Source organism: Onychomys torridus, chromosome 15 (genome assembly GCF_903995425.1).
Source record: "Onychomys torridus chromosome 15, mOncTor1.1, whole genome shotgun sequence".
Lineage (NCBI taxonomy): Eukaryota > Metazoa > Chordata > Mammalia > Rodentia > Cricetidae > Onychomys > Onychomys torridus.
In genome coordinates this window covers 34,650,538-34,663,664 of record NC_050457.1, presented here as the reverse complement: position 1 = coordinate 34,663,664, position 13,127 = coordinate 34,650,538, and the positions used below count along the sequence as shown (strand labels likewise).

General features: G+C 43.4%; 1 protein-coding gene across 2 annotated transcripts; it reads right to left on the bottom strand.

The window, feature by feature from the left end:
* Positions 1-11,680: 11,680 nt before the first annotated feature.
* Positions 11,681-12,811, bottom strand: Actbl2 (actin beta like 2). 2 transcript variants are annotated; one of them, XM_036207490.1, is made up of 2 exons: positions 12,683-12,811; positions 11,681-12,556 (listed from the first exon to the last, which is right to left on the bottom strand). In XM_036207490.1, the coding sequence occupies exons 1-2, from the start codon at positions 12,809-12,811 to the stop codon at positions 11,681-11,683; spliced, it is 1,005 nt and encodes a 334-aa protein (XP_036063383.1). The 2 variants fall into 2 exon arrangements, with proteins under 2 accessions (XP_036063383.1, XP_036063382.1); XM_036207489.1 differs by having other exon boundaries at positions 11,681-12,811.
* Between the last annotated feature and the right edge of the window lie 316 nt (positions 12,812-13,127).

Below are 13,127 nucleotides of genomic sequence, written 5' to 3'. Positions count from 1 at the left end.
GCCTGCTTAGCATGTGCAAGGCCCTGGGGTCCATCCCCAGAACCTTGTATATCTAGTGAAATCTCTCCCAGATTTTGAAGTTGAGGACAGAGCCAGGAAGGGTCTGGATTCTGGATGGCAAGATTCTAGGACTACTCCAAGCATTCACCTCTGTGCAGGCAGCTCACTATGTGGACACCTGCCTTTCCCAGGAGGTGTGGGCTCTCTGTGAGACAGAGACAAATTCAGAACCAGAAGGGCTCTGGGCTGGGGAACCCGTGGTGGGGATAGGGCAACAGATGTGTGGTGTCACTCTGAAGCTAAACTCTAGCAAGGGGGAAAAGATTTTTTTTTTTTGAGAAAATTATGAATTCAATTTATCATCCACAGCAGTAGCTACAGGAGTGTTGCAGGAAGACTTTTTTTACCCTCAGGAAGACTTAGAGAAGAAAATCAAGGCACCAGGCGAGTGAAATGTCTGATGGATAATGACCCTTTGTCACCCCTGCCCACTTCCTGCAGAAGAGGCTGGGTGCCTGAGAGCCCACTGTTTGCCTTCTAAAACTGTATCTTGGAATTGAGGAAGGCTGCACTCAGAAGCCAGTGGGAGATGTGGGTATTACAAAGCTCTCCAGAAAGCCAATACTAACTACACAAAGATTCTATTGTTTAGGAAAGGCAACCACTTCAAACTACCTTGCCTGTGTCTTGCCCTGACCTTTTGGTGGGCCTGAGGGCTTTGAGGGGGAAGTGAGGAATGCAGTGTGCTGATTGTTCCAAAACCAGTTCCTGTATGCCGAGATTGATTTGAGTTTTAAGCTCTAGATTTTGGCCTTCTTTTTTATTTGTTATTTTTGTTTCTGTGATGTGCCACGTGTACCGTTTGTACATCTGATCATCATAGCAGAAATGTCAAAATATTCGCATTGTGGATTTGAGAATAAAACTCAAGATGGAGACAGAAAGAGACATGGTTGATCATCAGAGACAGAGGGTATGGGGAAGGGATGGAGAAAGAAGTGAGCCCCAGACCCCACAGCATGACTGATGTGGGGCTTGGACCCTCCACTGTCCCCTGGATTGCAGCTGCCAGACACATGACTATAACCCAGACACAGACCTTGTAGGGTGCTCCCCTCCCCTGCCCTCCCTCCCCATGCTCCCTTGCCACATGTGTTCATTCATTTTCTTGGCTGAGCATTTGGGATTTTCCTATTGTCACGGTTCTTTGAGACTGGCTTTGCTCCCCTTGATTGTTGGAGGATTGCCTTAAAAGACCATTTTATTACACTGGTGCCGCAGATTTTCTGAAACAAGAGTCTTAGAAATGTGGGTGATGGTTGGGACAGGAAACGGTGGGTGGTCAGCCTCCTTGATGAAGGTCACTGACTGGAGGCTTGAGACAACCACAGGTGAGAGCTCCAGGGCAGCCTGGTTGCAATATTGCAGGGCTTAATCATACATGCTTGTCCCGAGTGCCCAATGCACTGGTTGCAATATTGCAGGGCTTAATCATACATGCTTGTCCCGAGTGCCCAATGCACTGGTTGCAATATTGCAGGGCTTAATCATACATGCTTGTCCCGAGTGCCCAATGCAACTACCCAGGCCACCACACCCTTTGGAGAGGATGATCGGCCTTGTGGCATGGAAGGGGACTGCATTTAAGGCTTGTGGGTAGTGTCTGCTGATATCACTCCCATTTCCTTTATCACAGAGGACTGGTTGGAATTCTGAGTCTGTTTTCACTTACCCTCAGACAGCATTCACAAAATTGATTCCTAAGGCAGCTAACTCCATTCCTATTTTAGGCCCAAAGGTGCCTTGATTTACTTGGGAGATGTTTTGGTTTTTGCCTCTGGCAGGGTCTGTGGTTAGGTCTGTGTCTCTGTGAGCTGGGAGAAAGAATGCTGCTTTCTACCCTACCTGGTTCACTAATGTCCCTTCAGTCACGGGCCTGGTGATGACAGGGAGAAACGTTGCCTTCAGATCCGATCCTAACACTCACGGACAGCTGGAGGTGCACATCTGTACATCTAAGTATTTCACACTCATTGCCTGCTGAGGCCCCCTGGAGCCTGTCTCTCAGCTTGGAAGCTAGCTCCCTGGAAACTGAAGGAGCCTGCTCTCCCAGGGAACAGCCCTACTTTTGTGACTAGGACATACTTTTTTTTGCTGGTGAGGTGGAAGCTGAGTCTATGCCTAGGATGCCTGATAGGTCACTGGAGCAATCTGAACTCAGGATGCGGACCATGGAACCAAGACAAGCTCCCACTAATACATCTCATGTGGAAAACCTGGATTTTTAAGTGGTTCTGAGAACCTCCCAAAGTGATGCCAACGAAGCAGAAGAAAAGGGAAAATCCACTTGCTTGAGACACGGGTAGCAAATCTTTTACTTTCCCTCAGCTTCAAGGAAAAGGCTGCGGCAGAGGCTATGACCTTCTTTTTCCTCTCCTGACACTCAGCACCCTACACGTGAGAGCTCTGAGTCACTAGCGATGTCCACCAGTGGCCCCTTCCCGTCCCTCCCCACCCCCACTTCCCTTTTCTTTAATTTTCTCTATTCAATCAGTTAGCAAACTTTCTGGAAATGTCCTTTAGAGACCCTGAGACAAAACAGAACAACAACAAAATCCCTCTTGGGTACTTGTGATTTAAGCAGTTGAGCGGGAGTCTTCTAAAACAACAAGGTCCTGACAGGAGTCCTGGGCCTGGCTCTTAGATGCTCTTGCTCCTTCACACTTCTCAGCAAGCCTGAATCAGCCTAAGGGGATTGATTACCCTGTATGGTCCAGGATCGAGCTAGTGCAGTGAAGGGAGCAGGGCAGCTAACATGAGGGAGAGGCTGCAAGGACGGAGCCTGGCTTGGAGGGATGTGACAATGGGCTTGAAGGTCGGAGAGTGCCAAAAGCCAGGAAGGCAGTTTCTGGAAAAACAAGGTTACAGATGCTCATGTAACTCTGGAAGGTTCCTAGCCCTGTTATACTACTGACGACTCAGCCCGATTTCTCATTGTTTCAGTCAAGGACATGAGACATCTAGTAGAGTGAAGAGGTGTAAGGGACAGTGACCAATGGACCTCTCTCTGATTTTCAGGAAAATATTGAGTAAATACTAGAAGTCAGAAGATTCACCCTAAATCTAGTAACAAAGACTACATTTCTGAAGAGCTAAAAAGGACGTTGAGCTGGTTTGCTTCTATCCATCTGTCCTGTCCCAGCTCGCCCAAACTGATCCCTGTATTCCCTTACCTCCATTCCCCCTTCCCTCCCAGTTTACCCAGGAGATCTCATCTGTTTCCCCTTTCCAGAGAAATCCTTGTGTTTCTCTTTGGGCCCTCCTTGTTACCTAGCTTCTCTGGGCCTGTGGATTGTAGCCTGGTTATCCTGTACTTTACAGCTAATATCCACTTAGGCATGATATACCTTGTTTGTCTTTCTGGGTCTGGGTTACTTCACTCAGGATGATTATTCTCTAGTTCCATCCATTTGCCTTCAAAATTTCCTGATGTCATTGCTTTTTTTTAACTGCTAAGTAATACTCCATTGCATAGATGTGCTTCTTAATATGTTTTTATTTTCTAAAAATACAGCTAAAATAAGTGACTACAGTTGATTAGTTCTAAAGAGTAGAAGGCATCTGTATTAGAAGAATCAGTAGAAATCCTTCAGATTTCCTTTGCTGGATGGATGATGTGAGTTATCTATACCCTGTAGTCCTGTTAGACCCACACCACATTACTGAATTGTACTGCTCAGAAAGGTCTGTTATTTCAGCATGCTTTAAAGCACGTTTCCATTCTAAATCTGCAAGCCTTAATATTACTGGATATGGAAATAAAGAATTTTAAATGTCAACAATTTCTTGCATTGTGTTTGCAAAGAGAACAGACTCCACCAATGTGTATGGTTGAAGCTTTAATTGTTCCAAGCAAATGCTCACTTCCCACTGAAGTTCTGTTCTGTATGCGTGATGGAGTCATTGGAGACATGTGTCTCTCAGCTGGTCATTTCCCTCCAGGGACAGGCCCTTGTGGGGAGTGAAGAAGCCCTGAGTGAATGTGTGTTGTTGTGTGGACACAGCCATGTCAAAGAGCCCAGAGCCCCAGACTCAGAAGGAAAATAGCAAAGCCTTCTTCCTACTCCTTGGCGTGATGCTCCAAGGGAAATGTCAAAGCCTTCCTCTGATCCATGTGTGATGTTGATGGTGTGTCCAAAAAATGTCCATCATTGCTTTCTCATTCTGGATGTTCCTGGCCTGAAGACTGTTCCTACACAGACTACTCCTACCGAGATAAGCTAAGTCTGCCTCCTTGTTTGTTTGTGTGCAATAACCCTGCCTCCTTGTTCAACTATGTGCCCAACTGCCTCTCTCTTTAGTGAACTGATTGTGGAGGCTTCTCCAGCAGAGAGCTCAATCTACCTGACCCTGGCTTCACTTTCTGTGTGTTCCTCTGTGTTTGTTGTTTCTTTGCTACCCCCTACCCCCAACTGCCTCCATTTGTGGAGCTGTGCTGGACACAGCAGGCCCTCATCTAAAAGCCTGGTACTTGGGTCCACTGAACAGCACACCTACTGTAAATTGATGCTGCGTGTCCTCACAGGGATGAGTAAGGCCAGTCGCACAATTATTGTGAGGTTAGCAAAGATTAAATAGCCAGCTCATGCTGTCCACACAGACCTTAACTGTGTTCTCAAGCATGTCAGAGACAGGCTGCCCTGGGTCACATTAACTCTTGAACTGATGCTTGCTCTCCCTGCTCCCTCTCCCTCCCTCCCTCCCTTCCTCCCCTCACCCATCCCCTCTCATTAGTGAGAATATCTCTTCCCTAGCCTCGTGCATCTGCTCCCTCCAGACATCTCAGGTTTGAATAGAAAGTAACTTGTGTCTCATTTTTTTTTAAATCTCACCTGGGGTAGCTTTATCTAGAAACCCCACTTTCACACCCTGCCGCCCCCACACAGGCTACTGATCCTAAACAACCAGTTGTTTACCCCTGGTCAAGACTGTGATTTTTTTATGAATGCTTAACGTTGGTTGCTACATCCAGCATGAGGACCACTGTGATCTTTTCTTCAATGTGCAACTCTGTTCTTTCCAGAAGCTTTCCAATGATCCAGGAGTTGTAACTCAGGTCCTTTGTTGGGTCATTTACAGTTTTCCATATTCCTGTAGTCTCCTAAATCTTATTGGTAACAAGGTGCTTAGTCTTCTAGCAAAAAAATCACACTTTAGTGCTTCAGGAGTGCTAGGAACACTTGGATTAGATCACCTGGGAGAGTCAGAGGCAGTTTTGATTATGAAGTGCATAGACAGTAGAGAAACCCTACCCCCAGATCCCTCTCCACCAATCACCAGCAGAGCTGCACATTGCTCAGTGGATTTTTCTCAGAGCTGTTTCCTACAACGTCACTCATAATTGTTCTCATTTTAAATTCAGTTTCTGTGTACTTATGTCTTAGAGTCTTATTCAGAGTCCTTGATGAGAATAGGCATATTTCCTGCATCTTGTCAGCATCTTTAGTCTTAGCACAGAGTATATTAGTCACAATAACTGGAGCTATGATCAAGATAAAGAAACACGCTGCCTCCTACCCACGCCCCCAGCTCCTGTATGCTATGACTTTGAACATGTTAATGTTCTCCACATTCATGAATTCTGGGGTTCCTTTCTGACTAATCTGAGCTCTCTGCTTCCCTGCCTTGGTCTTACAGTCCCAACTGTATAACTGACTGCTGTATAACTCACTTTTTGAGTTGTAGCATAGAGGACTATGACCTATCCTATCTTGCCTTATTATGTCTGTTCTTACCATTGTTATTTTGCATTTCAAAATATTTCTATTTGTAGCTCAGATCTTTCCCTTCCAAGCTCAATTGGCTGTGGTGTTTTACTTGGGGTATATGTGTGTATGTGTTGTGTGATATGGGGGTAGTAGTGTGTGTGTGTGTGTGTGTGTGTGTGTGTGTGTGTGTGTGTGTTGTCTGTTGTGGTGGAGATGGTATGTATTATATATGCATGTGTGTGTGTTGTGTTGTGTGGTGGTGGCTGTGTGTGTTGCATGGTATGGTGGTGATGATGGTGATGGTGGTGTGTTTGAGATACCTCATCAAGGAAGAACTGAGCCTTAGTTTTTCATTCACACAGAAGTATAATATCTTTGGACACTTTTACTTCTAAACATAGTTGTCCCAGAAATATTGCAAAGCATCCTGTAGCCTTGTCCATACTTTCTGTTCCTGTGAGGGCAGCAAACTTAGCTTCCCTTTGCTTTCAGGGTCAGTTATTTAAACCAATAGCATTTCCACTATGTCAATCTCCCATCACTAAGAACAACTAAAATGGCTCATGATGGTTAACTTTGCTGTCCACTTGCTGGCCTTGGAATCACCTGGCAGATACACCTCTGAGTTTCTGTGTGAGGCTGGACCCAGAGAAGGTTAACTGAAGAGGGAACAATTGCTCTGAACATGGGTACCACCATTGCATGGCTTGGGGCTGGGGTCCTGGCCTGAATAAAAGGAGGAAGCCAGTTGAGCACTGGCATTCACTTCTCCTCACTTCCTGGTCCTTTAGGGCCTCCTGCTGCCATGGATCCTACAATGCCTTCTCCACCACAATGGACACTACTCTCCCAAGTTATGAGCCAAAGTAAACCTTTCCTCCCATACTTGTTTTTCCCCTCAGGCATTCAGCCACGACGATAAGAACAGTATGTAACAATCAGGCTCTGAATTAAATGAATTAAAGATCACATGAAAACAATTTATTTCTTTATTGCCTATTGGCTGAATTCAGCCCATCACCATTTTAGTATATAAAAAAGAAAATTATGACAACTTAGTCACATTCATTTATTTATGAAGAGTCTATGATTTTTTTCCCCACCCTAAAGTGGTAGAGTTCCTGCATATGCTCTGTGGTGCCTCTCTGAGGGGGTCACACAGGGAACATGCAAAACGGAGGAATGGGACGAGGAAGTTATGATTCAGTGTTGATGCCTACGTTCCCTGTTTTACTCCCAAGCAATAACATAGCCAAGAAAAGCTCTTCTTGGCACCATATGACCATGAAGGGTATCTGAGTGAGAGCTCTAATAATCCTCATCTTGCTTCTTTGTCTATTTCCTTCATCATCAGATAAGGTGTCATGTGGATTATGTGTGGCCCAAAGGTCTTATTTCCAATGCTAGAGAGAATAATATGGCTTTGACTTTACATGCTGCCAAATGCCCAGTGAAGAGTTTCAAGTGCTCAAATTTCTCAATACCCAAAGAAAGATGTAAATGCTGACAGATAGGAGTTAGAAATAGGTATGAAGGTATGTTGTCTGGATAAAACATCAACCATCGCATCATATTGACACCTCTATTTATAACTTAAAGTCATTAGCTACTTTGGATTGCAAATTTTTAATAGGATGCCAAACAAGGCAGGCAACTCAGTAGAATTTTCACCATTTATGGGGATAGCTTAAAAAAAAGGACAATTACAGTTCAGACAGTTCCTTTCATATTTAAAAAGGAAGGGTTAAGGTATCAATGCTCTGCTCATGTGTGCCTGCATGTGTGCCCTTACAGTCATTCCAAATGGACTTATCAACATCTGGAAGCAGTATTGGGAAAGCCACATGTTTAGTTCTTAGCTTCAAACATCTTTGAAAGGAATGTTTTGTAAACTATAAGGAGGCTACAAATAGTCAACCAAAAACTTTTCATTGCTTTACAGTGTTTTGAGTTACTGCACAGTCGGACACCTGAAGCTCTCAACTCTAGGACAATTGGGGGCTGAAAAAGAATGCAAATACATTAAAAGAGCTAAAGGTACCACTGCACTCAGCGATTGATGTCCCCTCCCTCTTTCTCCCCTAGTCTTTCCATGTTTCTTTCTGCCTTTTCCTTACTCTCTGTCTTTCTCCTTTACTTCCTCCTCCTCCCAATCCTTCTTCCTTCCTTTGTTCCCCCACTCACTTTCAAAGTCTCAGCAGCCATGTGACTAGCACGTAGTTTAGAAGAGAGTGCTGATGGACGGTTTGACAAGCAATGGTGGTTCAAATCCAGCCTCTTACGTTGAAAAGTGGTGGATAGAAAAGGAAAGAGAAGAGAGGAAGAAGGTAGAAAACAGGGAACACAAACGTTGTTAGATGGGAGCTGGGGTTGGGCAGCATGGACCCAGCCATGTGTAGGGTGTGTTTGTGAGGTACTGCAGAATTCACAAGTCATTCATGTGTGCTGGATGACTCTGTGTGACCAGCACTACGAGAATTCAGAGGTGGGTAAGCACTGTCTATGTATCTTGTCCTTCAGGTGTTTTTGACGGTGTGTGGGAGAGTGTGGACGTATGCCTGGGAAGTGCATATAAACAGTAGCTTAGGACCACAGGAGGGGACTTGATTTGTCACCTTTACTTTGGCTACAGAAGGATCCTCATAAGAGGTGACACTTGAACACAACCTTAAAGGTTGAGTGCTTTTTTTCCTGTTTCTGCCAATGGAAACACTTAAATTAAAAATTAACTCCACAGGCCATGGTGGCCCATGTCTTTAATCCCAGCACTCAGATGCAGAGGCAGGCACATCTCTGTGAGTTCAAGGCCAGGCTGGTCTACAGAGCAAGTTCCAGGACAGCCAGGGCTACACAGAGAAACCCTATCTCAACAAATAAAAAAAAGGAATTAATAACTATTATTCCCTTTAATAGTGTTCATAATGTTGCCTAAGCCATCTAAATTTTTGTGTTCAGTATAACCTGGGTGTGCTTTAAGACAACCGAGGGTTGCCTCCACTCTGTCAGCCCATTAATCTTCTAGTTTTGAATTTCCTCACATGAGTGACAATGGTCTGTGTTTAGTTAGTGAATTTATCTTGGATTATACACACACCTTTTTAGTCTACATTGTTTCTCTCACTACTGTTTTATAAATCCCCCACTTGGCTTGACACATCGCCCTAGTACCCTGTCACATAAAGCATGGGGGAATTAAGTAATTGGGAAATTAGTGAATGAATGTGTCAAGTCCTAGTCACCCGAAGGATTAGACTTGGTTCATCCAGGAACTGCAGTCCTCACATCTGAGTCCTTTCATATTATAGAACTTTGAATTGTGTATCTAGGTTGTAGTCCAAACTTTTTCCCAGAACTATTTTATCTCATCATTTTAAATGGCATATCTACACGCCAGAGAAGCTTGGGATCAGGCATGTTTTCAGAAGACTATTCCCTATGATCGGGGGGAATTACTCTTTGGGGAAACCAACAGTGCCAGCTGCAGTTGTTACTCAGGATGCAGCATGGGGGAAGGGCAAAGCCATTTGCTATGGCATCCAAATGCCTTCCTCATCTTTGGGTCTGTAATGTGCTTTAAGTTCTTAATCTTAATGGATCTTAATCAAAACTGGTTAAAGATTCCAATAAAGATGTTTCTAACTAATGTGATTCTTCTATTTGGTTGCACTTTGGGACCCTAAGTCTTCACTCTAGACCTCTTGAGTCAGAATTTTTGAGTCTTGGGCTTGGGAATCTATCTTTGTAAAAGGTTCTCTGAGTAATATGGTTGATAAGCCGGGCTAGTGAACCACTGCCAAACAACAGTTCAATTATACTAGTTAAGAACAGAATATTGATTCTAAATTATAAAGCTATGAGATGGGCTGAGCCCCAATTGGACACGTCAGTCAAGCTATCCATGTATATGAATAGCATACTCAGTGACCCAAGGTTTAAATTTCTGTTTGCCTTACAGGGTTAACATGTCCATCTCTTGTTAGAGTTCTGTAGTTTATTCTCCTGAGAGTTCACCTCATCTATTCCATAAACATTGCATGGGTGGAGGCACAGGTTTCGGTTTTTCTTTCTTTCTAGTAATTCAGAATGTAGGTCAGAATATTTGTGAGGGCTCCTCACTCTGTAAACGAGAAGCGTTGTAGCAATAAATCCAGGATGTTATTACGCTGTTATTGTCTCTAACTTAATTACTGAATGCCGGGTCATACACTAGACCTTACTATTATGAGGAATTTATAAATGTATCTGACTAGCTATTTAAAAAGTGACCTTTTAGCTTTATATGACCAAATGTAGGAGGTACAAGGTGAGGATGAGTAACACAGGATGAGCAGGTCATGCATAGGCTGCATGGTCCTCTGGGTCACTCTTCTTTTCTTTGGGAAGGAGTGAGGGGAAATAACAGGAAATCCAAAATACAAGTATGATGCAATTTTATTGTAATGAAATTAAATGAAAAGCAAGTCTTGTAAAATAAAGTGCCTTTGCGGATTAAGAATTGCATTAACTGATAAAGGAAATAAGAAATAATCAAGTTATTTGAAAAGTTCCATCTTAATCAAAATTGGTGAAAGATTCTAATTTGTATGTTTAAACATACTAGTTTCCAAACAAGTATGAAAGGGGAGATTCCTCCCTCCCAAGTATCTGAAAGTATCTTCACAAGCAAATAAACATTTTACATTTTTAGATGAAAAACATGAAAAATATAAATAAACCTGATAACCGAATAATCAGAAATCACAGCATAGATGGAAGAAGACATGGTCACACTTCTTTAACAATTAAAATTAACTGTTAAATCACCACTGGGTTCATTAAAACATCACAAACATCGCAGGATGAAACACATATTTTTTTGAGAAGCTACTATCTCAGAGACATGCACATGAACAAGTATGTCCAGTCACTGGATGTAATAAAGAAGAGCTCCAACAAAACCTTTCCAAGAATATACTTGAGGTTACTGAACTTCTACCAAGATTTATTGCTTACAAAGGAACTGGGGCTGTATTTCCCCATCCTTTAGTGACATCCTTGCATAATAGAAATATCCAAAATCAAGGCCAACAGCTATTATTCAAGACTCATTATTACACTAAGAAATGCAAATAAAATTATTCTTGTCACCCTGTAGCAGAACAAAATGAACTCAATATAACAATATCTTTCTATGTAAAAAAAACCAGTCATCACCTGTAGGTTTGCAGTTTCCTGAGTATGATGACATACATTAAGATATGTTTGACTAACAGAGCTCCACCTTGAGTTGAAAATTTATTTGATTTATATACGCTAATGGAACAGTGACTATTGAGTTGTGCTTATTTAATAAGGCAATTAATTGAAGTACAGAACTACTAAAATGTTGACTGTCGGCAAGCAAAGAAATTCACATAAGTTGCTCAGTCAGCCAAATGCATTATTATATTTTAAGATGTAATGTTTTACTCCCCTGATGCATATGCGGGTATAGAGAACAACTGACCTGTAAAATTCATTATATCTGTAGAAAGAAGTAAATAAATGAAAAGACTTAATAAGACCTAGCTGCTAAACTTTTATATTGCAGGTTTGTATAGAGCGTTGTTGAATATTTTAGCAAGAATTAGATTTAAAGCTTGGAAATTGTGATATGCACTCTGGAATTATATTCCTCATGATTTTACTCCTTGTCACATATTTTCATGTAAGCAAGTCTCTATTTCTCTGAGCCCTACAGGCATAGAAAATAGAATATGATATCAGAATTCCCTCAGCTGATAGAAATCACAGTGTGGTTAGCTGTGTCATAATCCAGGACACATGCGTGGAGACATGGATTTGCTGGCTTGTATAGGAAGTAAATTGTTTACCTTTACTGGGTGAGATGGGTACCACCATTTTGACCTAGAAAAAGGGACATGGAAGCCCGTTCAGAAGCATTTTCTATGGACAATAGGAGGACCAGCTTCATCATATTCCTGCTTACTGATCCACATCTGCTGGAACGTGGACAGGCTGGCCAGGATGGAGCCCCCAATCCACACAGAATACTTGCGTTCTGGGGGAGCTATGATCTTGATTTTCATGGTGCTTGGTGCCAAGGTTACAATTTCCTTCTGCATCCTGTCGGCAATGCCTGGGTACATGGTGCTGCCTCCAGACAGCACAGTGTTGGCATACAAGTCCTTGCGAATATCCACATCACACTTCATGATGGAGTTGAATGTTGTCTCGTGGATCCCACTGGACTCAATGCCTAGAAAGGAAGGCTGGAAAATAGCTTCTGGGCAACGGAAGCGTTCATTTCCAATGGTGATCACCTGCCCATCAGGAAGCTCATAACTTCTTTCAAGTGAGGATGAAGCCGCTGCAGTGACCATCTCCTGCTCAAAGTCCAGGGCTACATAACACAGCTTCTCTTTGACATCCCGCACAATCTCCCGCTCAGCTGTGGTGGTGAAGTTATAGCCTCGTTCCGTCAGGATCTTCATGAGATAATCAGTCAGGTCTCTGCCTGCCAGATCCAGTCGTAGAATGGCATGGGGCAGAGCATAACCTTCATAGATGGGCACAGTGTGAGTGACCCCATCCCCAGAATCCATCACGATACCTGTAGTCCTTCCCGAAGCATAGAGGGACAGTACAGCTTGGATAGCTACATACATGGCAGGTGTGTTGAAAGCCTCGAACATTATCTGCGTCATCTTTTCCCGATTGATCTTGGGATTGAGCGGTGCCTCGGTGAGAAGAATTGGATGCTCGTCTGGTGCTACGCGTAGCTCATTGTAGAAAGTGTGGTACCAGATCTTCTCCATGTCATCCCAGTTGGTGACAACTCCATGTTCAATAGGATACTTCAGGGTCAAGATGCCTCGCTTGCTCTGGGCTTCGTCTCCCACGTAACAGTCCTTCTGGCCCATACCAACCATGACCCCCTGGTGTCGGGGACGCCCTACCATGGAGGGGAACACAGCCCGAGGGGCATCATCACCACCAAAACCTGCCTTGCACATTCCTGACCCATTATCTACTACCAAGGCAGACAAATCATCATCAACCATGGTTGCTGGCTAGGATCTTCCAGATGGGTGAACAGAAGTTGAATAGAGGTAAGTTCGAGACTATGATGTGCACGAAAGGGAATGGATAATCAGAGAACACTTCGCAACTGCCTTCAGAGAAGGAAGCCTGCACCTGGATCACAGTATTTAAAGGAACATACTGACCCCACCCATGTCCTATCCCACCAGTTCCCAGCATTTCTGGGTGGGGCCACCTTTGAGGTATTAATAATGATGATAATTACAGAAATTGTTATTAGGCCTTCTTTCATAAAGAGAAAACTGGCTATCAAGTGGCTAAATCTCAGGGTACTGT

Excerpts from the sequence above, each read along its gene's own strand:
- Actbl2 (XM_036207489.1), bottom strand. The coding sequence starts at position 12,811 with ATGGTTGATGATGATTTGTCTGCCTTGGTAGTAGATAATGGGTCAGGA.